Genomic DNA, 27756 nt, shown 5'->3' with positions numbered 1-27756 from the left:
TAAAGAAACAAAGGACATTTTTTAAAAGTAATGATGCTTACCAACTATACATAAACAGATTTCATTTCCCAACATTTTCCGTAATTCTTTGACCCAGTTTTTTACCTGTGTATACAAAAAAGTTAACATTAAAACAAATCCTGTTACAATGACTACCATTACAACACCCCAAAATTCAACACTGTCAAAATACCTCAGAATTTGGCTAACAACCCACATGTTTAATTACTAGGAATGATTAAATGTAGGATTATTTATTGCCAGATTAAACTACAAACCACACACATACAAACACCCAATGGAAATATTTCTCTATCTGCATATAGGTATAGACAGAAGCACTTCTGATTACAAACTTTCCTAAATTATCCATAGACTCAAGCAAAGCTATTCACCAGGGCAAAAGCATGTCAACTCCAGTCTCTGAAAACAGATTATTTGTATAGTTATTTTGGAGTTAAAAATGCATGAGCTTAACCCAATTGGTTCTGAAATATAGGGCATGGGAGCTTCTGTAGCACACATTTAAAGGAAAACAATGTATATGAGCACCAAAAAGACTGGTGAAATAAATTTTCATCCTTTAGTGTCTAACAGGTTTTTTTCAACCATGGCACTACTGATATTTTGGCTCAGACAATTCTCTATTGTGAGGGACTGTCCTGTCCAATGTATACTGTTTAGCAGCATCCCTAACCTCCTACACACTAGATACCAGTACCAACCTCCAGTTGTGACAACCAAAGATGTCTCCAGACATTGCCATCTCATCCTGGAGAACCACTAGTATACAATGACTCCAATAACAAAATGATTCTTCACTATGGATGAAGCCTAGCAGTAGGCACAGTTGGAGTAAATTGGAATTAAGTAAATTAATCTTTTGAACTCATAATTTTAAATATATTGACTCCAATAAAATATGATAAAGAACAAACTTGGATACCTTCTTTCACTTTTTGTAATGGAATTTGACCTCTACATGATCAAATTACACAGAACTTATACACCTTCCTAAAAAAAATACACACACATCTAGTCCTATGGTACAAATGTTAATAGTTCCACACTCCTATTCTCTGCAAGAATGCAGAGGAACTATCTTTAGTAAACTCAAAATCTTTATAAAAGCAAAGGTAATCAATATCATCACCTTATCTTTGTGGTAGCACTGAAAGATAGCCCTATCTTTTTGTTTCATTCACATACATGTATAAAGTTTTCAGAGAAGCATTTAACTTCCACCTCTAGTTGATTTCACATAAGAAAAATGTGATAGTACTGTTATAAAATGTACCTTCTCATCAGTTCAAAAGAAACATACCAGAATCCAATTATGCATTACTCCCTGTACATACAGTATCACAACCTACTAAATCTAAGTAATTAAAAAAAAAATTCTTTTATTCACCTCCAGTAAGATCTTCCTATGCAGGCATCCTACTCATTATCCCATACATTCTGTGATGAGTTAGATGGTCACAAATTTTTTGCCAATCCTCCTATCAAGAGGTAGAATCTATTTACCCTCCCTCTGAATTTGGGCTAGCATTGTAACTTGCGTCGACAAAGAGAACATGGCAGACGTAATGCTATACCAGCTCCAGACCTAAGTCTTATGAAGGCCTATCAACTATACTCTTGGAAGCCAGCTGTCACATAAGCAGCTTAGACTAGAATATGGATAATGATAGAGTATGTGGAGAGAGTACCAGAGGATAAGATATCAGATGAAGTACGAGGCCATAGAGGAGAATCAGGATCTCTTGAATGGGGTCCTGGTACAGCCAAACTCTGAGTTCAATGCAGCAGCATGAGAGACTGCACTGACACGAAATGGAGCAGAGGACCCACAAAATCATGAGAAATAATAAATCATTATAAACCACCATGTTTTAGAGGTTTTGTTATGCAGAAAGAGATAAATGGTCACTTTCAACCTAAAAGATTTGACCTTCTCTTATTCCATAAAAGACTTAACCCATTTTTTTAATGTCAAAGGCAGAACGGGATAACAAATATCACCAAATAGCAGCCCCCAAATAACTTTTTAAAATATCATTAAATCTGTAAGCTACCTATTATTTCATTTCCCTACTCTTTGAACTAAGTTTTTCAACGTCATTAATAATCCAAGAGTTAACTTGTATATCTGCTTCATCAGTTAAATACTGGGAAATGAAAAGAAAAATAAAAACTAAAAAGGCAACCAATTTCAACAAGAGCAAAACTGTAGCTCAAGGCAAGGTAAGTTTTTTTGCCTTGGAAATTATCCCTTTCAGTTACTGTTTTTGACAAATTTCAACAGGGGCTTTCAGAGGAAAGGTCAAATAAGTAATGTCTCTATTATCCCAACTGTGATGAGAATTCAGAGATAAGTTTAATGACAACCCTTTTTTGGTCCCAACCAACTTTAAAAGCCCTACATTTGTGTATGGTTAAAAGGGTGAAAAAAATGGAGGAACTTTAAAATAAATGTTTTTAAAATTTATATATCCTCCAGAATATTAAATGAGGAGAAAGAGCTTAAATTTGATTTAGTTCTTTTCCTCTTTTCAATTAGGGAGCCCGTGCAGCCATACCAAGGATTCATGTGCCCAGTGTGAATGGAGTCAAAGAAATGGATATGATTTTTCTTTAACAGGGAGAAAAAAAATCCCTATACTTTACTGAAGCCTTATTTTAGATTATTTCCCTTTCCTAATATCTGAGAAAGCCATTTAATAAACTATTAATAACTCTGATATCCATGAATTACTCCATTAAAAAATGAGTGGTCACCATTTATGCAAAAATTATACTTTATATTTAAAACCAAGACTAATCACATTGGTAAACAAAGGCATGTTATGGAGACTTAAAAATTAGTGTTCTTCTATTACGTTATCTACCCATAAGTAAATAGAATACCTTCTGAAAAGAATCTTCATCCGTTATATCATAAACTAAAATAGCTCCATTTGAATCTCTGTAGTAAATTGGACCCAATGCATGGAATCTCTCTTGACCTGCTGTATCCTAAATAAAGAAACAAATGCTTATTAGATCAGAAGAAAAAAATACATCTGCTATTACAACTACAGTAAACTTCTGACTAATTAGAAATTAAAAAGAACAAAGCAGCTTACAAAAAAAATTTTTTTAAGTCAAGTTATAACCAATATTAATGTTTTACTGTTATACAAAGGTTACATTTCCTCTCCCTACCCTCTTCCTCCTGAGCAATCTTTCCACCCCCACTAAAAAAAAGTACAGTTGCCTGAGGGTCAGAATGGCCGAGATGGCATTATAAGCCAGAAATAGGCTTTGCCCTAAATTTAAGCTCCCCATAGAGGGAGGAGACAAGAAAAGAGAGCATGCATCAGAACCACCTGCCAACAGGAACCCTACTGTATTACCCTTCCCTTACTCTCCAGTAGCCACTTGGAAGGTTGGAACGCAAGGGAATAAAAAGCCAGGCAGGCTGTCCATCCACCCTGTCCTTTTCTCTCTCTGACACGGAATCCCTCCGAGTTAACCTTTACCCACCTGATAAGTTATGATGGCAATACTCTTGTATATGATTATATTCAAGATATAATTATTTGCCAGATTTTAGGGGGGAAAATGTTTATTTAAAAAAGTTTTGGCTAACATTCACTTAAAAAAAAAAAAAAAGCTATTCCTTGAGCCAATTAGTTATTAGAGTACCAATTAGTTATTAGAGGCTTCATTCAAACAGTTGAAAAAGTTAACTTACCCATATAGCAAGGTTTACTCTTTTCCCACCAATATTTAACTTCTTTGTTAAGAATGATGCCTAAGAAAAAAGATATATATGTTAAACAATGTTTCATATAAAATAATGTTTCTTATCCTAAAAACTATAAATGAATAAATCATCTGAATATGAAACTCAAGTTATCTGGGAGAAAAAGTAATCACTGAGTTTTTATTAATGATTAAACATTGTTTTCACCGAAGACAGAACATTACTTATATTCTAAGAAAATAGTTTTATGAACATGTTATGAAAAATACAAAGAAAAATTAATAATTAAATATTTTCTTAGTTTTCCCCATAAAAAATTTTTTAGAGAATATAATTTGATGCCACCTTACCTATTTATTATAGAAAGTCTAAGAGATTTCTAAGATGAGATAAATTTTTATTCATTTACTTAACTGTATAAATACCAATATTATTTAAAATGTTGCTGTAATTATTTTATAATTCAATTATTTATTTTTAATAATTTTCTTAGGTACTAATGTCACAGAAATAAAAGGAAATGGTTCCAGCCTTCAAAGAGCTATAGTATATTTTACGTTAAACAATGTTTCATATAAAATAATGAAATAAAATAGAAATAAAAATGTAAAAAGAATTACAATATCATGTGATAACTGTTAAAATGAATGGTCTTGCTGAGTATACTATAAGGAGAGCTAAAAAAAAAAAAAGGTAGTGTAAAGCCTGCCTGGATGAGTCAAAGGTAGCTTCAGAGAGAAGGTGGTAATCTTCCCATTACTCATAGTAGGGGTTTTCTCTGAGAGATGAGTGAAACCACTCAAGCCTGAAACACGTAATTCTCCGCCCCATGGGAAACTCCAAGTTGTATAGTCAATGCCAGAGACAAGACTACAAACATAGGCAAAGAGTGAATGAACCAAAAAAAAGTCCTAGAATTCCATGACTAGAAAGAAGTATGGGCATTAGTTACCTTGTGGGTCTTAACATAACCTATTCCAAGACAGTAGACATGTATTTTTTCCTTAAATGTATACTACAGTCAGGTATAATTGGGAAACGCTGCATATTGCTCTGTGTCCCCTTTGTACATTCACAATGCATATTGCGACATTAAAATTCTGCCAAAAGGAAGGCTAATTCCATTTATACAAGCATTCCCCAAACTCATTTGACCTTTTACTCTAGAGAAAAACCTAGTTCATCCTAAGGAATAAGTGTTAGGAGATAATAGAGAATCACTAAAGAATTATTTAGCAGTGGGAAGTATAAAATCTACACTTTAAGAGAATGACTTTGGGATGGGAGGGGAGGTTGGACTGGAAAGGACAGGACTAGACCTGGGAGCCTAAAGGCTATTACAAAGTTGGAGAGAAAAAAAGGGCCTGAACTGAGTCTATGAAGATAGAAAAAAGAATGAAGAGTAACTGAAAAGTAAATATAATAAGAATCCAGAGTCAGCTGACACGTTTAAAAAAGAAATAAAGAGCCAAGTTCAAAGAGACAGTCAGATTTAGGTGTAGCTATACAAAAGAAAAGTACAGAGAAGAAAGCTAGAACTGACAAAAAGCTAGAATGGTGAATCATTATTGAAGGATAGGGAACCTAGATTTTGGGACGGACTTCCTGCTGTATGCACACAAAGGAAAATTAGAACTAAAAAAACGCCACTAGATTTAGTGGTTTCTAAGGAATCCAGAGATAGATATATAAATGGCAGAGATGAGATCAAATCCAAGAATATCTGCCTTCAAGTCCCAAGCTATACTAAATGTATTTTATTAAAATGAAACAAGTAAGAATTATATGGGAAGGGTATAAAAGAAATTAAATGGCAAAATAATAAAAGAAATTACTTGGAAAATGAGAAAAACAAATACATGCTATAACAATAAATGTGAATAAAGGACATCTCCCACTCAGTACATACAGTACCGGGGCTAAGAATATGAACTTTGAAGCAGAGCTTTGTATTTGAATCCTAGCTTTGCCACTTATTAGTTGTGTAATTTATTTGACCTCATCCATTTTCATGGTTTCGATATAAATGCTATTTAAAGAAACTCAAAATCCTAAACCTATTCAAATATTTTATAGGTCAACTTAAGTGCCTCTCTGTCAAACACATTCAAAATTAGACTGATCTCTCCAAAATTGGCTTTCCATTCCAACTTTAGTATTTTGAGCACATTCTCCAAATCACTGAAGTTTAGAACCTTAGAAATATCGTCATTGAATATTCTCCCTCATCATTCTGTATTCCCAAACAACCTACCAAACCCCAATTCTGTTTGTTCAGAAAATTCCCCTCTAATTTGGGCCTATTCTTTATTTTCTATCTGAATCGCTTCTATCCAAAGTCAGTTCATGAGCTATACACCTTCTCTGAATTTTTAAGCTTTCTCAAATCACCCATAAAACCCAGTTTCCCTATCCTGAAGAATTTTAGGAACCCTATTCTTATAATATACAGTATATACTGCTTTTTAAGTTTTCTTTTCATAGATATGTCTTTTTAATCAGATTACATATTTTTATTAACACTTTCATAGTGATTACAATGAAATGAGCAGTGTTCTAAGAGTTTTTCAATATTAACTCATTTAATTCTCATAACACACTGTGAATTAGATATATTATCCAAATATTATAGATGTGGAAACAGACACAGGAAGGGTAAGTATCTTCACATAGTACCGAAGTCACACAGTAAGTGATAGAGTAGGATCTGATAGCCTTGTAGTCTGGCCCCAAACACAACTTATAAGATCTATGCTATGGTATCTCCCCAACTGAGATCTAAACTAACACTTCTTCTCCAGTGGAGGAAGCAGAAATAGCAGAGCCATAGTTCTGCCCAGAGCAGATATGCAAATACAGTTGACCCTTGAGTATTGTAGGGGTTAAGGGCGCAGTTCCTCACACAGTTGAAAACCTGTATATAACTTCTGACTCCCCAAAAACTTAACTAATAAAAAATAACCTACTGCTGACCAGAAGAAGCCTTACCAGTAAGTTGATTAACACATATTTTTATGTTATATGTATTATATATTGTATTGTTATAGTAAAGTAAGCTAGAGAAAAGAAAATGTTAAGATAAGGAAAATGCATTTACATTACTGTATGTATTCATTGAAAAAAAATCCCCATTTAAGTAGACCTACCCAGTTCAAACACACGTTCAACTGTACTGCTACTGTAGATAAACATATCTACAATATACCTGGGTTAATTAATGCAAGTATAATTTAATATATGCAAGAGATGTGCTCCTCAAAGTTTCCTCATAAACCAAATCATTTTAACTCAAACACCTGATGCATTCATAAAGCACATATCGAACGGTCCCCACTAAAGTTTTTTTCCCCCTTATAATGAAAAATCTAAGTCCCATTCTATGGAAAAATTTCTTATGTAATATCTATCTCATTTTATAGACATCTTGAAGTTTTAAATATTTTATATTTTCTTAAGTAGCAAACATCTTGTTTTAAAAGCAAATACAATTACATTGAAAATAGAGCTGAAAAGATTTTAACATCAAGATAGCAGCCAACGATCAAAAGCCTGAAATTTGTCCAGACTCCTAAAACCACTTGTAGTTAACAATACTTACTCTGGAGCAGTGGTTCTTAATTCTGTTACATGGTAGGTAGAATGGGAGAAGGGTGTGGACTTAACTTTGAGAATCTAGTGAAAGCTTTGAACTCACTGACTCACAAGAAAACAGCTCATATGCAAAATGCCAAAAACAATTTTCACATGGTTTCCAAAGGGATTTATAAATCCCTGAAAACATCTCAGTGAAGAATCCTAGTCTAGAAAAGGGAGAGAAAAGTGGTATTAAACAGTATCAATTCCAAAGGTTCTAGGAATATAGGAAGAAAAAAAAAATAGTACGTAGTATGTGTCAAGCACTGTGGTTGGGCTTTCTCATTTAATCTTCATAACGAGCCCTGTGAAATAGGTAATTATCCCAATTTTATAGTTGTGAACTTGAGATTTAAAGAAATACAGTGACACTCAAGGTCAGACAACTCAGTCAGGGGCTGCAGTGGATGGAAGCCTGTCTCGACTCCACAGTGCTTTTTCCATTGCACAAAGCTGCCTATTCTAGAACATACACACATTCTTAACCTGGCACTCTTCCACTTGGACATTAAGTGTTCCTGGACACCAACTCATCTCCCAAAATATTCTTGGGGTAAGCACAAAGTAATGAGGATCAAAGTAATGGTACATTTCCCACTTTATTCCTCCAAACCCTGAGTTATAGCACCACTACTTCTTCTAATTCCAATGATTTCATCTTTCAAACCTTAAGGGTATTAACAAAATTAACAATCTTATTAGCTCAGGCTGACATCCCTCATTTATACCTGATGCTTTTTTTACCCAACATCTGAAATCATAGTGGATAAATTTTTTTAAATCTCTACTTAAAAAAACCAAAGTAGGATTATAGGAGAGAGATAATAAGAACAAATTATATCTACCAAATTAAAGTCTTTTCATAAGTTCTTTATCAGTTTTTGGGTTTTGCTGTTATCGTTAGCCAGATCACTCACTTGCTGTGCCTGCTAACCATAACAAAGCAAAATTATCTAATGTAACATACTAACTGAATTTTGGACACTTTCCCCATCTTTAATAAATTTTAAGTTCAACAGACTTTCAATAATGTGTGTGTATGTGTAACTAAACAGTTACATTATTTTTGCTACACTCACTAACACTGTTTCCAGCCTTAGTACTTAATCTATTACTGCTTCCAGACTTAAGAGATGAAAGGATTCAGGCTGATAACATAAAATTAGTCCTCTATAGCAAGGAAATAAAAATTTGCTATCAGAAAACTAAGTTGGATTACTACAATGGCAATCGTAATATATAAATGTAACAAATTAATATGTTGTAAACCTTAAATTTACACAATGTTATATGTCAATTATTTCCATTTTTTTTTAAAGGGAAGAAAACTGAGCTGAGTGCTTTGAGTACCTCAACATTTCTCTTCTTTAGTTTCTAAAAAGAGAGATTACAATCAATTTAGAGTCCAAGCGAATATCTTGAGAGTCAAAACTCACTTCTAAGGAGTAGCCCAAAACACAAAGCAGAAAATGGCACTCAGCTACAGAATACCTATATATTAGGATTTCGAAGTCGCAATTCAGAAAAACTCTTTTCTTAAAAAAAAAAATCACCCACCCTTTATTGCCCACATATATCAAGCAAAATACTAAAGGGGAAAAAATATTGTGACTGAATTGGCTGAATCAACAGTGATGCGTCTTCCAGAACAACTTGGAAGATTATTTCAGACATTAAAAACATTAATCTTACAAATAAGAAAGCCCAGAATCCTAGACCAGAGGCTGCAATGCCAAGTGAAAAATCAACTGCTAGAACCAGAATGAAAGTGTTGCTCAGGAGGTTAAGGTACATGAAAAAAAAAAAAGTAGTAGGCTTAGCTTAAGAAAAAAATGGTACACCATTACTATTTGTGGGACCTTAGAAATTTAGTCCAAGTCTTAGTTTCCTCATTTGCCAAACTGTCAGGATATTATGTGCCCTTACAGCACTGCCTTGCTAATAAATAACAGGCACCTACTCTACACTTTATGAGACAAATAGGTAGAATTCCAGTTAAAATTCTAAAAAGGAAGGTGACCGATGGTTCTGATTATCAAGTTTTTTTACATAGGAAACTAGTTAAAAGTGATAGAAGGCACTTACTAGATTCATAATCTTAAAACATCTCAATAAGGGAAAAAAGAAGGCACATCTAAAGAAAAAAAGTGATCACTCAATAGCACAAACATATATACATACCAAAGACAGGAGGTGGTAATAATCGAAATGGCACAAACATTTAAGAATACGTAAAGTCAAGAAAACTAGCTAACAGTTAAAGTATCTTACTCATCTCTATATTCCCTGGCTAGCACAATATTTGATATATAACAGGTATTAAATAAACAATTCTGGAATTTAATTGCTCAGGTTCAGCAGTACTGCCTTAATAAATTCCAGAGACAAAGCAGTAACTCCCTCACTCTGGTTGTCTTTCTTGTTTCTATCAATTTTATCAAAGCCTCCAATCAGTGGGGAAATCACATAAGAGAACTTGGGGATTTTATGTAAGATCAAGTTTCCTGGGCCAGGTTAAGGATACAAATACATATGTATATAAGTATGTATGTATCTATGTGTATGTGTGTATAGATACATAGATAATCTATAAGTAATTTTAAAATGTAGTGATCCCATATGTAGCATAGGTTCTCAAAATAATTCATGTCAAATTAATTCCATTACCTTTTTGACTGAGTTACCATGAAAGAAACCAACACAAATTAAGTACCACCTATTTATTCAACAGCAAATATTGATTAACAAACATGTACCAGACACTATGCTAGGAGCTTTACAGATGATGGCTCTCTATTTAACCCACATAAAAATCTTATGAATGAGATTCTCCCATTTAATAAATAAAGAGCCAGCTTACGAAACATTAAAATAACCTGCCAAGATCATGATGGCTATAAGTAGAAGCCAAAATTCAATCCAAAGTCTAACTTCAAAGTATTCTCCCTTTTACCACATTGTATGGCCTCCTAATGAAGAAACACACTGTATCCTGTCTTCAAGAACTTGACAAAGCATCTCATGACATCCCCTGTGGGCAAGACTAATGTAGCTATGACAGAAAAGTTAGATTTGTAATCCTGGAATAACCATTTTCATTAAAGGCTTTGTATCCACTAGGTAGTAGCCCACTGCAGTCAGTCTTAAGCTGCTTTCTGCTTCCATTATCACTAATATATACAACACTCCCTTAATAACTGTTTCTCACCCAAGGAGAAAGAGGACTGTGGCCCATGCATAGTCCGAAAAAGCCCCACCCTAAGATTGTGCATGTCTAAAGAAATATATATCTCTGGTCACACATCACTTGACTACAGTGAGACCGGCTGCAGAGCTTTGTACTTGGCCTTCTCCCCCCACCCCGCCCCACTTCTTTCAGTCTTTATTAATGACCTGATGAGAAATTAAAGACATTCTTATCAAATCATCAGGGGACAAAGTTAAAATGAATCGCTAATCCAGACAGTAGGGCTCATGCCTTATTCTTCTTTGCATGCCCAGAACCCAACCCAAGTGCCTGACCTGCAGAAGCTCAATGCTTCTTCAACTACAGAATCAAAATTGAAAAGGATATTAACAGGCTTTACCCACTGAAGCAAATCAATCGAAGCTCACTTTAATGGGTCAAATACATTAGGGATACAAATACTTAACTACAAAATTCAAATTTGAGGAATGTAACACTTTTTTTTTTTTTGAAGCAAAAAAGACTAAGATAACAAGCCCAATATTAATCAATGTGACAGCTACCCAAAAAGATCACAGAATCTTTTCTGCTTCAGTGTTAGAAAACAATTCTCAATAAGGGAGGTGATAGCTAGCACCTCTCTACTCAGTTCAAACGACACATGGAATTATTTCTACAGCTCAAGGCATCGCATTTTAAGGGGACAATGATTAAATGGTGAGTGTCTAGAAAAGATGTCAAAATAGTGAAATGATTTACAATGATATCATAGGAGATCCAGTTAAAGAGACTAGAGCTGTTTAACAAAGAGAAGACAAGACCTAAGATGTGATAGCTATCTTCAACTATCAGAAGAGATGGCATGAGCAACCAAGATTCAGAGGGCAGAACTAGGACTGGAAAATACAGGGAAACAGATTTTGGTTTTACCAACAGAGAAACTTACTAGAAATCAAACCTATCTAAAAATGAAACTGGCCACCTCAGGGTATAGTTTTCTACTTTCTATATTATCAGTTCATCACACCTTCAAGATGTACAGAGAAAAGTGGACACTCAACTGAAATATTAAACAAAAGCTTGAAATGGAGAACCATAAACTATCTTGGGTTCCTCTCAGACTATAATTCTTTGAAATATGAATGCCTGAGAGTATACTTTGCAAAAACACAAAATGTTTTACAAAAATAGGTAGTAGTAGGTTGTTTTGTTGACAAGAAAAAAGGGGAACTCTTTCTCTCCTATCTTCTGCATGATCTCTGTTTGGAAATTAAAAGCATACGAGGTTGTGTTTTTATGGGTCATACTGAAGTCAAATTTCTCTGAAAAAATTAAGATGAGATAAACTTGTACCTGCAAGAAAGAGATTAGACATAATACTGTTTCTACACACAGGTATGCCACAAAATCCTCAATTCTGTAATGTAATCCAGATACTGTTTGTGTTGAGTTATATAAATAACAATATGGACTGCTATGCTTTAATACTGAAGATCTGCCATAATTTCATCCTCTCCTGTGTAGATCACACAGGATCTTATGTAGATTCCTGGGATTCTGTGCCTGGTCACAGATGGGGCTTTTGGGATCTCTTCCTAGAGTTGGGTTGGATATGAGTGGACATCTGATGGGCAGTCTCCAGCAGTGGTTTCTCTCAGATATTTAAAAATCCTTAGCCTGCTTTTAGCTTCGAGGGTGTTTTTGGAATGTATAATGAAAGGGTAATTTTCAGGTTGAAAGGCTAAATTATCTTTTTAAAATATTGAGAGCTCAATTTTTTAAATGGTTTTCTCTTTTATCTTAGATCTGTAGCACACAGGAAAACACTAAAGGAGTGGTTTATAAATATCCAGAGGCGGTGTGACTTTAACTACTCAAAATGTGAAGTCAGATCTGGGTTCAAATTTCAGCTTAAGTAGCGTGACTAGTGGCAGTATGATCAGCATATTACTCTACTTACCCAAGCCTGTTTCCTCACCTGGAAAATGGGACTTGTAAAACTATCTACCTCCTAGGCTGTTACAAGAATTAAATGACAGAAGTAAAGTACTCAGCACAGGAAGAACTTAATAAATGTTATTATTACTTTACCTAAATAAATTTCTAAACTTTCAAATGATCATACCTAGTTACCCTATGAAACTCACTAGTAACACTCAACAATAACAAATCACTATTAAAATTGTGTAAGTTCTCTTGTACAAGGATGTAAGAAGAAAAGGAGTTTCCTGGCATTAACTTTTTCAGTTATTATGCTTTACACAGTAGGAGCAAAAAAAAAAAGAAAGAAAGAAAGAAAAGAAAAGAAAAAGAAAAGAAAAGGAGTAAAAATAGAACATGGAATCAGAACCAGAGCATTTTTGTAAATTCCAGACTCGGTAGCTTAATCATAGCATCAAGCATCAAATGTCACAACAATTAGAAGATGGTACATTCTGTTAAATAGTATTCATGTTCTTACACACTCCATAGTCGTTAATTAAAACCTATTGTGCAATTTGGGGCAGTAATAATAAAACGGAGAGTTTTCACTGGACCAGGTGCTAAGTCTTTTACGTGTATTTGTCCTGACAACCCTATGACCTACATAGATGCTATTATTATAGTCATTTTTAACAAATGAGGAAATTTAGGTAGAGACAGATTAATTAACTTGCCTAAAATCACACAAGTAATTAAATGGATGGAGGTGGGATATGAACCTAGGCAATCAGGCTCAAAAATCCACTGGACTTTACTGACTAAACTGATCAAGTCAGATTATATGATATTTGTCTTCTAACATGTGCAACCTGATTTCTTTGGGAAGGGAAGACTGAAACTGCCTCAAAAGCCTGGCTTCTCTCTCAATCAATGATTACATTCTAACACTTTTCTGAGTAACCATAATGTAGCTGCAGAAGAAAGCCGGCTCTATATTACAAGCAAAGATAATAGCAGCAGCTAAACGGTTAGTTTGGGGACCAACTCCAAACTGTTAGCCAGTATTCACATGGCGTTTTCATGTGAATGTGAGTCGACCGACCTCGCAGAATATAACTGACCGACAGTCAAACCCACGCAGGCAGCAGTGAAAACTGCGTAACCCACACCAGCAAGCGGTCATTTCAAAAACCCTCCAGAGATGACTGTTTTGCCAATCAGCACGTTACTCGAACACAGGACAAAATGGAACTTGCATAAACACTTAGTCATCAGTAAGCGCTTAAGTTATAAATCACCTACTTCGCAAAATCAAATCCTCAACTAAATTCCTAATTCCGAAAGAAACAAACAAAAAAAGGGATGACACTCGGTGACTGTAGGGCGAAGGCACCTAGGGCCCAGGCGGAAGCGAAACGAAGGGGAAAAACTAGCCCAGTGATGGGGACTCCACGAAATACGCAGCCAAACGTGGGGCACTGGGGACTTTTCAGGGCCCTTCCACTCTTCCAACCCCCCCACCCCCGCCATTGGCCTGTCCTTACGTCTACAGGCTGCCCCGACCCCGCGTGTCCCCAGGACGAATTCTGAAAGGCAATTCGAAGGTGGAGGTGACAGGCCTGAGATTTGTGAGCCCAGATCCAGGGACCATGGCAGCAAAGTCCTCCTGGCTCTGGAGGGGTAGGGACCCCAAGACGCCAACTCCCGCCCCCTAGGGCCCGCACCTGCAAAGTGGTAATGTGCTTGTCGTTGAACTTATTCTCGCAATAGCGCAGCACCAGCGACGTCTTCCCTACGCAGCCTTCACCCAGCAGCACCACCTTGAACGAGTATGCTCGGCCTGCCGCTGCCCCGCCGCCGCCGCCGCCGCCGCCGCCACCGGCCGCAGCCATCCCGTCGCTTCCCGGCCACCCGAACCGTAGAGCTGCGCCGAGCTCCCCACAGCCGCAGTAGCGCCTTCACAGTCACGGGCCGCGCAGGCCCCTTGGCACTGGTCCCCCAACCCCAAGCGCCGTCTCCACTCCCGCCTGGGGGCGAGGTCTGGAAGGGCCGAGGGAGAGTCCGAGAGTGAAGGGACCCAGCCACCACGTCAGGGACCCGACGAAAGGCGAAGAGCAGCTGCCTTTCCGCCTCCCTCTAATGGCGTCTCCTTCCTCCTACGTCATACTTCGGGTCACGTGACCGTCGCGGCCGCGGGCGGCCCCCGGGACTCGGCCCAGTAGAACGTGCCTAGATGTGGGCGGGGCTCCTGCGGCTTCTTCTTGGGGGTGAATGAAGTTGGAAGAGAGAGGATCTCCTACGTGCAGTCTCGGGCAGATCCCGGCTGTCTGCGGGTCACCACCGCTCTGCATTTTGTGAGAGCCTGCAGGAATAAGGAATGAGTAGTTTGAGGCAAGCCCAGCTCAGGTGGAATATCGAAGTGCAGGACGGTATCTTTCTTGACCAGGGAATGTTTACAAGGCTAATGACCTCTCGCACCAGAGTCGCTATAAGCCAGACTGCCAAGGTGCCCTTCAACATGTTGACAGTATTTTTCTGTGTATTCCCAAATAATAATTATTGAACTTTTTTAAGTTCTCAGACTGCCAAGTCTCCTCCTTATCTTTCAGATCTCAACTTAAACCGGAAAGGCTTCCCTGACCCCTCTTCCTCCTGTTCTTCTACCCCTCTCCTCCCCCACCCCCCAAGTTAGGTATTTCATTATACCAGTATACCTTCTTTAGCAGTGCTTAACCACACTTCATGGAAATTACTTTGCCGAATACTTGTCTTTCTTAGGCTGTAGATTTCTTAAAGGAAAAAACTTCCCACCTTTGAATTTCCAACTCCAAGTGCCAGGCACATAATAGATGTTTTATAAGTATTTGGGAATGAATGAATGAAAATTTCAATACATCTTAAGCCACAATGCGTTGGCTCTCCAGTTTTTCTGTCTTTTATGAAGCTTCTCACTTTCCACATTGACTCGCTTGTTTGATGATTGCTTATTTTTCCTCATCTGCCTCCCCTTTCTTTCATGAAATACACTCTTCTAAGAAACTATGCTGGTGTCTCTGAAAATTTGCAACTAGAAATCTGGTGTCAATTAGGTGCTTTTTTTTTTCATCAGACTTCTTTTCCACTTCAAATCAGATATTCCAATCATTCATTCAATAAATATTTGAAGGTGCCCACCACATATACCAAGCCCTGTGCTGAACAAGATACAATGTCTTTGTCACCAAGAACTGACATTTTAGCAGGGAAGACAAACACAGTCAATTATACAATGAATATTTTCATCTTGATAAAGCAGTTCAGAATATTTTGCAAATTATATGGGGACCCAACTGGTTTAACATGCTAGAGAAGTCTTCCAAGAGAATGTCACCTATAGGTAGGAATAACCTAGTCAAGAAGGAAGAAGAGCTTTGCAAACAGAGAGAACAGAATGTCTAACTGCTTTGAGGTAGGAAGGAGCATCTAAAGTTGAGCAACATAATGCAGAGAGGAAGAGAGTGTCAGATGAGACTAGCAAGGAAACCAGGAGTCAGTACTGAAAGGGCCCTTCTGCAAATGAAGGGTTTTAATCAGAGGGACTGACATAATCAAATTTGACTTTAGAAGATCACTCTGGCTGTACTGTAATTGGAAAATGGATCAAAGGAGGATAATATTACTTAGATTTATTTAGAATCAGCCATAAAGAGAACTTATGTTTTTATAAAATATCCTCATGATTATATCTGAGGACCTATTCTCTACTTCATTCCTCTTCTCAAGGTCTTTGCACATTCATAAACACTTCTAGAATTAGGAAGAAACTTCATTTTGAAGGGGTCCATTCCACTATACATTCTGAATTCTTCATTTTGGATTGAAATCTGCTTCTCTCTGCCTAAAATTAATTGTTCCTGGCTCAACCTACACAGCATGTATTTAATCTCTATTCTTTGTGAAACATCTTCATACATATAAAGAAAGCTATGTGACCTTCCTTTAAGCCTTCTCTTTTCTTCTCTTTTCAATATAGCCGATCTTTTCAACCACTGTTCAAATGATATGGGTCCCAGATTATTTAATAGCTTGATCATCTTAGAATCTACATGCAGTACTTTGCATTTATTACTGAATCAAAACTATTTAAAAATTTTTTAGTAAAATAAAATAATTTTTAAAGTTAAAATATTTCTCTAAGTTTAACTTACATTGGGGTTTAAGAAAAGTATTGCAAATGTTCATGGATTGCAATACTTCAATTTGAGCAGAGTGGGTAAATATGGATGTAAATTGTGGCAGATTGATAATGTCCCCCACCTCAAAGATATCAGGTCCTAATACTTGGCACCTGTTAATGTCACCTTCTTTGGAAACAGTCTTTTCAGATGTGATTAAATTAAACTTTTTGAGATGAAGAGATTATCTTGGATAATCTGGTCTGGTCCCTAAACACAGTCACAAAGAGGGAAGCAGAAGGAGATGCTACACGCAAAAGAAAAGGAAATGTGACCATGGAGGCAGAGATTAGAATGATGCAGCCACATGCCAAGGAATGCTGACAGCCACCAGAAACTGGAAAAGACAAAGAATAGATTTTCTCTTAGAGTTTCTGGAGGGGGTGCAGCCCTGCCAAAACATTAATTTCAATAATGAAACTGATTTTGGACTCTTGACCTCCAGAACTGGAAGAAAATAAATTGTTATTTTAAGCCACTAAATTCGTGATAATTTGTTACAGAACCATAGGAAATGAATATATAAATATATTAGGAGAAAACAAGTAACCTACATTAGTCCAAGCATTGAAAGAAATTCAGGCTAATTCTGGGATAGAGTCTCTGCTCTTAAGAACCGAAGTCAGTCTTGGAGTCAACTATGATTGGTCTACGTAAACTTAATAGAGGATGCCACAAAAAACTGGAACTCAATTCCTTCTTAGATAGGAGTTGAAAAAAATGCGAGAACACCTCAGTGATAGATTGCTTATTGATGAGGCATGGTAGAGTACAAATTCCAATGCATATAGCTCCTTTGCACCTCAATGACAACAAACACACACACACACACACACACACACACACACACAGTAGCATAATTATACAGGTGAAATCAAGTTAACCATGAACATGTAACACAGTACCGAATGGGAAAAGTTACAACAGAAAGGTAATGTGTAGCTCTAATAGTTTCTACAAGACAAGAAGAACCAGCCCACTTGTTTTGTGGTAGTTATAATGTTTACAAACTACTTTTAATGTATGATGTCCTAGTTTTTTTGATGCCCCCTCTTTTCTATCTGTCTTCTTATGCCATTTTTGTCAATTATGACTAACTTCATGGTCTGCAGTGTGACTATCTGGGGCCCTGGAATGTTGAATTTTGATGAATTTTCCAGCGTTGAGGAGTCAGATAATGTTTTTTGTTCATTTTGGAGGGAGAGTGATTGTCAACGGCTTTTGTATATCTTCAGTTTATTCATTCATTCATTCATTCATTCATTCATTCATCGTCAAACAATATTTATTCAGCATTTACTATCTGCCAGGCATTGTGCTACAAATGTAATTCAATCTGATGTGACTTCTGCACTCATAGAGTTTACAGTTTAATGGGAGCTACAGATAATTAAAACAGTTATTATAAAGTATGGTAAATTGACATGTATGTGGAACTATGGAACCACATAAGAATGGGAACTAACCCAGCTGTTCCAGAAGAAAGCAAGTCAGATCAAATGGACACATTCTTTTATTTTCAATTTTCTTAATATTTCAGCAGATTTGACTCAGCTAACTACTCTTTTACGGCATACATTCCTCCCTTGACTTTCAGGTCATCACAATTTTCTGCTTTTCTCCTACTTTATTGGCTGCTTCTTTTCCATCTCTTTCTTGGCTCCACCTGTTCTCAACCTCTAAATGTTAGTGGGCTTCCAGATTCAGTTCTCTGCAATAAAACACTCTCTCTCTAGGTGACCTCATCCAATCCTCTGGTTTAAAATATTTTCTACATGCTAACGAGTCTTAAATTTATATCTTTTACTCTTGAGCTCTTCCTCAAGCACCAGTTATGTATAGGCAACTCCCATTTAACATCTTTACTCAACTGTCAAATAGAAATTTCAAACACAATATGTTTAAAACGGATCCCTCAATTTCTCTCCAAAAGTTGTTCCTCTCTTGGTTTTTCCCATCTCGACAAATAGTTCTATTATACATCTATTTACTGAAACTAAAACCTAGCCAGTATTTCTTGTTTTCTCTTACTCCTCACATCCAATCCACTACCATGTCCAGTCAATTGTATCTCCAAAATAGATCTTGAATCAATCAACTATCCATCTCTACCACCCTAATCCAACCCATCATCAACTTTTTCCTAGGCTACCACAGTAGCCTTCTAACTTGTCTCCTTGCCTCTACCTTTGCTCCACCATCCACTGCAATCTATCCTCCAAATGGCAACCAGAGTGATTTTTTTTTTCAATAAAACAAACAAACTCGTATTTCTTACCATGACCTATAAAGTCCCGTGTAATCAGGATGTTGCCTGACCTTCCACCTTCATCTCCACATTGAAATCTAATTTCTATTACCTTGTAGGAGTCAAACAATTAAGTTCAATTTTAGAAAAATTCAATTTCTTCCATACCTGAGTTGTGGACAAAGATCTTGTACTCTCTATAGAGCAAATAAATTATCTGAACAGTGAAGGAGGAGAAGGAATCAGCTAGGCAAAGCAATAGGTACTCAGGTTTCAGGGAACAGCATAGCATTAAAACAAGCACCAGGAATAAGATGAACATGGTAAGAGACGAACGTAAAGGAATAAATAAGATCATATAGAACCTGAAAATAATGCTAAGAATTTTGGGCTTTATCACATGCACAATGAGAAGTCCTTTAAGACAGTGAGATACAAAAAGGGTGGTCTGCAGACCATCAGCCACAGCCAGAAGCTTGTTAGAAATGCAGATTCTCAGATTTTCAGTCCACACCTCTTCCATTAAATCAGAATTTCTGGGACAGAATCCAGGAAACTGTGTTTTAACAAGTCCTCTTTATGATTCTCATTCATGCTAAAGTTTGTAAAGCACTGATTTAGGAAATTGAGCGGATAAGACTTGAGGAACAATGGTTGTGCAAATTGAGAGGGAAAAGGAAAGATTTGCATCCTGCTTTCTGGCTTAGGCAATTGGTAAAGATGATGCTTTTCACTGAAATAGGAAACACGAGGAAGAAAAAAATTTAGTTATGTGCTTCTGGTTTTAGACATTTTTTATTTTGAAATGCCTGAGGCAGACTCAAGTAAAAATATCCGTAGGCAGTTGGGCCTGTAGCACAGAAGAGAGATCTGGGCTTTTGAGGCAAAGATAAGAGAGTCATCATACAGACAGGAAAGTAGACTCCACAGGAATGGATAAGATCACTCAGGGAGAGTGTATAAAATTGAGAGAGCCCTGGGGCCTAGAACAGTTTTAATAGAATGGTAGGGGTTGAAATAAACTTATAATGCTCAGGAACTAACTACAAATGGTTGATTTAGTCCAGTTCAGTGGTTCTCAGCCAGGGATAATTATGCTCCCCAAGGGACAATTAACAATATCTGGTGACATTTTGGCTATTGTCATTTAGTGGGAAGAGGTTAGGGATGCCGCTAAACATTCTATAATGTGCAGGACAGTACGGCCCCTCTTCCCCCTGCCAGCCCTACAACAAAGAATTATCCTGCCTCAAATGTCAATAATGCCAAGGTTGAGAAACCCTGCTTTAGCCTAATAAAGTGTGTATATTTTTGCTTAAGTTATATCCGCTGGGTGCATTATATTGTAAAGGCAAACAGAGAGTATGGCTGAACAAGTAGTAAGACAACGAGAAACTCAAGAACTCAGGAGACTATTTCCAATTTTGCCATTATTTTCTATGTATGTCTTTTAAATAACCTTTTAAGTATTCGTCAGCTCCATTTCTCCACTAGGATCATCTTGTATCCCCAAGGTATTTATAATCCTCCATTGAACATTGGTTCCTATTTGCAACTGTTACAGGGAATACATTCTTATTCTAATTAGGTTTCTCCTTTAGGGGAAAAAAAAGGGAATTAAAAAACACTTCTATAACAACTAGAGAAATTCTAATACAAATGCATTTGTTTCTTATTAGCTTTTCTATAAATATATAAAGTTTGGGTTTAACACAATGTAATAGGCAATCATTGGAAAAAGAATAAATTGAGTATTAGGAGTTAAAGTGGAGAGGGGAAAAAAAACAGGAATACAATAAAACAAAGGAACCTGAGGAAAATGAAATAAAACTTAAGATATTATTCCTGCAGCTGCCACGATCGAACTGACATTTGAGGCTTGGCAGCAAATCCACTATACTGGATTGCCAGTATAGTCTAATGTGCTCCCTTCTGGAGGCTAGAACTGTGTCTGTCACATTTTTTAATTTCCAGATCCAAGAATGTAGTGCTCAATTAATATTTAATAATTAAAACAAGTGAGTAAATAAAGCTAAGCCTATAAAATACTGAGGTTTGAGAAATGCTCTTGGACATATGTGGCTTCGTTAAATAAAATTGTCAAAGCATTTACCATTTTAAGCTAATAAGAATAATTAACAATAGAGTGCTCACTTCAGCAGCACATATACTAAAACTACAACTATACAGAGAAGATTAGCATGGCCCCTGTGCAAGGATGACATGCAAATTCATGAAGCGTACCATTTTTGTGATTAGTGGTTACCAGAGGGAAATGGGGAAGGGGCGAGGTACATAGAGGTCAAAGGAGTCAATACTTGGTGATGGGAGGAACTCTAACTTTGAGTGGTGAACACGCAATATATATATGACGTATTGCTAAATTGTACACTTGAAACTTATTTGAGTTTTTTAACCAATGTCACTCCAATAATTTTAATTAAAATTTTTTAAAAATAGAAAAATAGTCATCATCTACTGTGAACTTTCTGCGAACTAAAACCATTTGTTTCTTTACTTGCTCAATCATTTGACGACTTTTGTTGAGTGCCAGGCAAAATGTCTCTGCCATCATAGAACTCATATGCTAGTATGGGAGGCAACACAGAAACAATTGCACAATTGTGTAGTAAGCTATGTTAGATGACAATCTGGCATCCATACATCCTTCTTTCAATCAGAATCCTTTTCTTGCTCAGGTATCCACTTTCTCCTGTGCCAAGAACTATACCCTTAACTTTCAGTTGGTTCTGATCTCATCTCCCTGTGGTTCTTGCCAGCTCACTATTCTGGTATGTGAAGCAACAGTTCAAATAAATGCTTCTTGCTGGTAAACAAAACTGAGCTGTAATTGTAAGTATTGACCACAAAGGGGCACAAGCAGCTCAATGAAATTTACCATGTTGGCCTGAGTACATTCAAGACTGTAATTCAGAAGTCCTTCAAAATGAAAAAGAAAGAAGCCATTGGGAGATTTTCTTTAGAGTTGTAGAAAACAAAAACATTCCAAGAAACATATGGGTTAGGGAGAGAGAGAAAGGAATAGTTCCCAAGCCATTTATCCTTAAGTTGACAGTATTAACTAAAAGTATCTCAAGAAACTTTATATATTCTTGTCAAAGAAGGGATTTAAGCCAAACTTTCAGATTCTCAGAATTTACCAATTTCTACTAAAAATATACACTCTCAAAAGTTAAAAGGGAAGGTAACTAAAGAAGCCAAACACTTCGGACTGCAAATGTTTGAGAAGTAAGACCGATATATGCAAGGCAGTTCCTCTGGGATGGCAGCTCCAACTCCATTTTAAAATTTGTGTTCACTACTTTCAAATATGTAGTAATGTTCATGTTTTGAAGCCAATATACATGTGTTTCTTTGGTTATCCTTCATTCGAGTATAGTCAGCCATGTCAGATGCTGAAAACAACCGCTGTTCTACAGGAAGAGATGGTTCGATTCAAACTCTCAGACATTGAAGAAGGGATTACAGAAGTAACTATTAAAAAATGGTATGTGAAAAGTGATACTGTGTCTCAATCTGATAGCATCTGAGAAGTCCAAAATGATAAAACTTCTGTTAACTATCACCACTTGTTACGGTGGAATCATTAAAAAACTGTATTATGATCTAGATGCTATTGCCTATGTGGGGAAGCCATTAACAGACATGGAAATGGAAGCTTTAAAAGATTAAGAAGATATCGTTGAAACTCTTGCTGTGCCCCATGATGAGTGCACACACCAAGAGATAAAAGGCCAAAAGATACTGGTAACTCCAGCAGTTTGCCGCTTTGCAATGGAAAACAATATTAACTCAACTATTCGGAAAAATAGACGAAAGCTAAATTACCTCTTTTACCAAAAACTGAAATTATGCCGCCTCCACCAAAACCAAAAGGCAAAACTTACACCAATATCAAAACCTCCAATATTCACGGACGAAGACAGAACAGAACCCATAAAAAATTTTCAATGGCCAGTCCTGGTGTCTGACTGATTTGCAGGGCCCAGCAAAGGGACTGAGTTTCCAGAGCCCTGAAGACAAGGGGTAACACCCCAAAATATGGACTCATTTTCCATTCTACCTTCATTGGCCGAACAATTGCCAAGAACAAAGGTCGCATCTCCCGATACCTGGCAAACAAATGCAGTATTGCCTCATGAATTGATTGCTTCTCTGAGGTGCCCACAAGTGTATTTGGGGAGAAGCTTCGAGAACAAGTTGAGGAGCGACTATCCTTCTATGAGACCCGAGAAATTCCACAAAAGAATCTGGAGGTCATGAAATGAGTCCATGGTTCATGCAAAGGAAGCAGCTGCTGAGATAACTAGGAAGCTGGAGAAACAGGAGAAGAAACACATGAAGAAGGAAAAAAAATGGTTGGCTGCTATTGCTCTCGTATCTCCAGAAAACAGCAGTAGTACGCCAGAAGAGTGTGAGGAGATAAGTGAAAGACCCAAAACGAAGAAAAAGCAAAAGCTGCAGGAGGCTCCTCAGGAGAATGTAATGGAAGACCGACCTGTCTCTTTAGCCAAGCCCAAGAAAAAGAAATCTTTTTCCAAGGAGGAGCTGATTAGTAGTCATTTAGAAGAAACAACTGGCAGTGGAAATCTTCCCTCCTTCAAGAGGAAGAAATCTTTCCCTGAAGAGGAACCAGTTAGTGACCCTGAAGAGGCAGGAAAGAGGAGTGTCCCTAAGAAAAAGAGGAAATTCTCTTTTAAGGAGCAGCTGCTCAGCACTGGACCTGAAGAAGATGCTGGCAGCAAGAGCGGCAGCTCCAAGAAAAAGAAAAAGCGGCAGAAGCTATCCCAGGGAGATTAGAATGGACAGTGCCCTGGTGGAAATAACCACCCACAGTGACATTTCCCAACCCATCTCTCATATCTCAGTAAAAACATTCACAAGTCAATAAAAAAAAAAAACTATCAGAAAGCAATGATCAAGATCATGTCTGCATCCCTGCATATACCTCAGTTTGAGTATCGTATTGAGATTGACTTTAGTGAACTGGTTAAGCTATGAGAAGAATTAAAATTCATTATTTCTGCTCATGGAATTAAACTCTCCTTTATGCCTTTTTTAAAGAGCTGCTTCCTTGAGATTACTACAGTTTCCTATCTTTAATGCTTCTGTAGATGAAAACTGCCAGAACATAATATGTAAGGCTTCTCATAACATTGGGGTAGCAACAAATACTGAGCAGGGATTGATCATCCCTAATGTGAAAAACATTCAGATCTGTTCCATATTTGAGATCACCTCTTAATTGAACCACCTACGGAATTTGGGCTCTGTGAGTCAGCTCAGTACCACTGATCTTATGGAAGGAACACTTACTTTACTCTTTCCAACACTGGATCAGTTGGTGGTACCTATGCCAAACCAGTGATATTGCCACCTAAAGTAGCATCTGGGGCTCTTAGATCAATTAAGGCCCTTTCCTGGCTCAAACAGAAAGGAGACTTATATAAGGCACAGATAATTCATGTGCGCTGGTCAGCTGATCACAGAATTATTGACAGTGCTACAATGTCACGCTTCTCAAATTTGTGGAAATCCTACTTAGAAAACCCAGCTTTTGTGCTACTAGAGCTGAAAAAGATTGATCACATCCTTGAGCTTTTTGCATTTCCAAAGAAAATATGGAGCCTCACTGTGCCAGCACATGTTCTTCATTACAATTTATATCATAAATTGATTTGTATTGCATGATTAAGGTTCTAAGGCACAATATTTGATCACTATTCTGTTATATGTTTATTGAAAATGAATAATGATGTACTAGTTCTCCTGGGACTGTCATATTTTTAGGTCATAGTGTGACTTCTTAATATGGTGCTAAGCTCTGTGTGTCAATGGATTGAAACTGGCAAGAACAACAAAATTAATATTTCTAAAAGACAGGTAACCATATACAGTATTTGCCCTATTGTTTTCTTTCTTCTTATTATTTTAAACTGACTCTCAATGAAATTTTTCAATTACACTTAGTTGGGAAAATATTTATATGTAAAAATATTTTCCATTTCTCCACAATAATGCTAATTGCTATATAAAAGAAATGTAATTAAACTTAGCATTTAAGATATCCAGGAGTATATTACTCTGTAGAGATCATTATCTGTAAGTGTCTTATTTATATACATTAATATCTTTTAAAAGGGAAAATTATAAGCAGATCTTAAAAATGCCTAATTATAGTTTTATAACCAGTAAAGAGGAAAGAGAGGCATCTAATGGATATTATGGACATTAAAACAAAATAATAAATTTTATACAAAAATAAAATATCATCATGATCATTTGTTTGAGACCCACTTTAATCAGAAACAGCATCAAGATGAATATAATTAAACATGTTGATTTGCATTCAGAAATTTGATTGTTTCAAAATATTGTCTAATTGAAAACTGTGTATGTTCAAGTGAAGTTTTATGATACAAAAAGTTGTTTCAGTCTATAGCCATAGACTGAACAAGCCTGATCCCTTCTGATCTCAGAAGCTAAGCAGGGTTGGGCCTGATTAGTACTTGGATGGGAGACTACCTAGGAAGACCAGGTGTTGTAGGCATTAAAAAATGAAAAAATAAAAGATTGTAAACTGACAAGGTCCTTGCAATCAGCGAGGTCAACCAAGAGTTGCCTCACCTAAAAAAAGAAAAAGAAAAAGTTATTTTAATATCTACTTGATTGTTTTTATAATGGGAATAATGTTTAAATTAGAAAATTATGGACCAAGTGAATGTTATTTTTTAAATTCAGATATGGAGAGTCTCAAAGAAAATGAAATCATCCATAATCTTACTACTATTAACATAGATCAATGTATCTGTATACATAGCTATTTTTAATAAAAATGAGATCACACTATATCTATTATTCAATATTTTATTTTATTTTTTTATATAATGGGTAATTTTAGATATCAATTAACAATTTTTCATTATCATACAGAAAAAGCAAACACTTTGTTTAATTGTTGGGTCAAGTTTTTTATAAATGTTAATTAGGTAAAGTGAATTAATAAGTTTATTCAGCTCTTTATCTTTACTGATTTTGTCTACTGCTTCTATGTTGAAGTCTCCAACTCCAAATGTGGATTTGTCTATTTCTCCTTTTGGTATATCAGTTTTTGTTTCATGTATTTTGAAGTTCCATTGTTAGGTGCATACACATTTAGGACTATTATGTCTTCTTGAAGAATTACTCATTATTATGTTATATCCTTCTTTATTCTTGATATTATTCCTTGTTTTGAAGTCTACTGTGTCTGATATTAATACAGCTATTATAACATTCTTTTTATTAGTGTTTGCATGGTATATCTTTTTCCATCCTTTGCTTTTAATCTATTTATGTCTATGGGTTTTTTATAGACAGCCTGTAGTTGAGTCTTGCTTTTTTTTAAATGTAGTCTGACAATCTCTATCTTTTAATTGGTATTCCTGGTCCTAATTGAAATAGACAGTAGGTACTCTCAGTAAATGATTTCGTCTTCTAGATCGCTAGGTCAATGGTATGTTCCTCAACTTCTAACTCTCCTACCTAATAATAATAGAAATAGCTACAATTATTCAGTATTTTCTATGTACCAGGCTTCTATTTACATGTATTAATGAATTTAATCCCAGTAACAATGCTATGAGGTAGGTACTATTACCATCATCCCCAATTCACAGATAAGAAAAACCAAAGTACAAAAGGGTTAAGTAGCTCAACTAAGATCACACTAAGAAACATTAGTGCTAGCTTCCAAATGTAAGCAGTATGGCTCCAGACATTAATTTCCTTCTATACAGCCTCTCCATCATTAAAGTAAGATGTCTTCATGGATTGTCTCCATTTTTTCAGTACTCAAACCACTCCATCTGCTTCAATAGCACTCTTTAGGTATAATTAACAATTATCTTCATATTGCAAAATCCAATAGACATTTATCAATTATCTGTCTAGTCTTATCTGCTACATTTGACTTTATTAACCACTCCCCTCTAAACTAGATTAGGTATCTCTTCTCTGTGGTCCCGTAATGCCCTATACATTCTTATATTTGCAGTTATATAATATACCATAATTAAATGTTCAAGAGCTTGTCTACTTACTACCTCATAAGCCTCCTGACATCAGAGGGTATTTCTTATTTATTTTTGTACGTCCGGTGCCTACTGTAGTACCTGGCACATTGTAGGCATTTAAAAATATTTTGTTAAATCAATGAATAATTGAAAATCATTTACTGATACTAGTATATTATTTGTTGTCACTTCTACAGAGGCAAAAAAAAATCTCTCAAAGGTATAGATTTTATGAGTTACATTATTTGTTATGGTTGAATAAGAAGGAGGTAAAGCTTGGCTGAGACTCAACATTCTTCTCTTCCTCAAAGGGATGCAGAGATGCTCTGTGGAAAAAAGAAATTAACAATATTTGTCTTTTTTGTGTCCCTGTAAAACCCCTGGTGTAGTTTTCATTACAAAAACAACAACTGCCAACTTGATAGCATTAATAGAATCTTTACTGCTTCCATTTTCATATGATTCCTCCACATTTAGGAACAAAGGAACCTTCATCAACCATTTTCAGATGCTATGTTACATTCAAGAACATCAGAGACTGCTACAAAGAATCAGTTTGATTATTAAGTCAAGGCTAGATTTCTCCTAACTGTAAACAACTGGAAAAGTGTAGGGGGTGGGGAATGAAATAAATGAACAACAGGCAGTACAGGAGGACTGTGATCTTTGAGAAAACAGAAACAAACTAGGTGAGCGTTAGAATTCCCCTGGCTTTCTATCTGGGG

At 36.3% G+C, this 27756-nt stretch overlaps 1 protein-coding gene, 1 non-coding gene and 2 pseudogenes across 2 annotated transcripts in view; 3 read left to right on the top strand and 1 right to left on the bottom strand.

Annotated features, from left to right (window-relative positions):
* The window catches only part of RAB21 (RAB21, member RAS oncogene family), a 28005-nt gene extending 13335 nt beyond the window's left edge, over positions 1-14670 (bottom strand). Inside the window, exons 1-4 of the mRNA XM_039866028.1 lie at positions 14219-14670; positions 3740-3799; positions 2911-3018; positions 42-105 (exon numbers count right to left, since the gene is read on the bottom strand). Of these exons, the coding sequence (XP_039721962.1) occupies positions 42-105; positions 2911-3018; positions 3740-3799; positions 14219-14386 (400 nt within the window). The 5' untranslated portion in view covers positions 14387-14670. The remainder of the gene's footprint in view (positions 1-41; positions 106-2910; positions 3019-3739; positions 3800-14218) is intronic.
* Positions 14671-21102: 6432 nt separating this feature from the next.
* LOC120605157 (U6 spliceosomal RNA) lies at positions 21103-21209 on the top strand. The gene has a single exon (XR_005653533.1). It is a non-coding gene; the product is annotated as a U6 spliceosomal RNA (small nuclear RNA).
* Positions 21210-22267: 1058 nt separating this feature from the next.
* Positions 22268-24668, top strand: LOC120604869 (lipoamide acyltransferase component of branched-chain alpha-keto acid dehydrogenase complex, mitochondrial-like; annotated as a pseudogene).
* A 743-nt stretch (positions 24669-25411) lies between these two features.
* On the top strand, positions 25412-25527 carry LOC120605126 (uncharacterized; annotated as a pseudogene).
* Positions 25528-27756: the final 2229 nt, after the last annotated feature.

The sequence above is a fragment of the Pteropus medius genome, unplaced genomic scaffold (genome assembly GCF_902729225.1).
Source record: "Pteropus medius unplaced genomic scaffold, Ma_sr-lr_union100, whole genome shotgun sequence".
In the NCBI taxonomy this organism is placed as follows: Eukaryota; Metazoa; Chordata; class Mammalia; order Chiroptera; family Pteropodidae; genus Pteropus; species Pteropus medius.
This window is presented reverse-complemented; position numbering and strand designations above follow the sequence as displayed.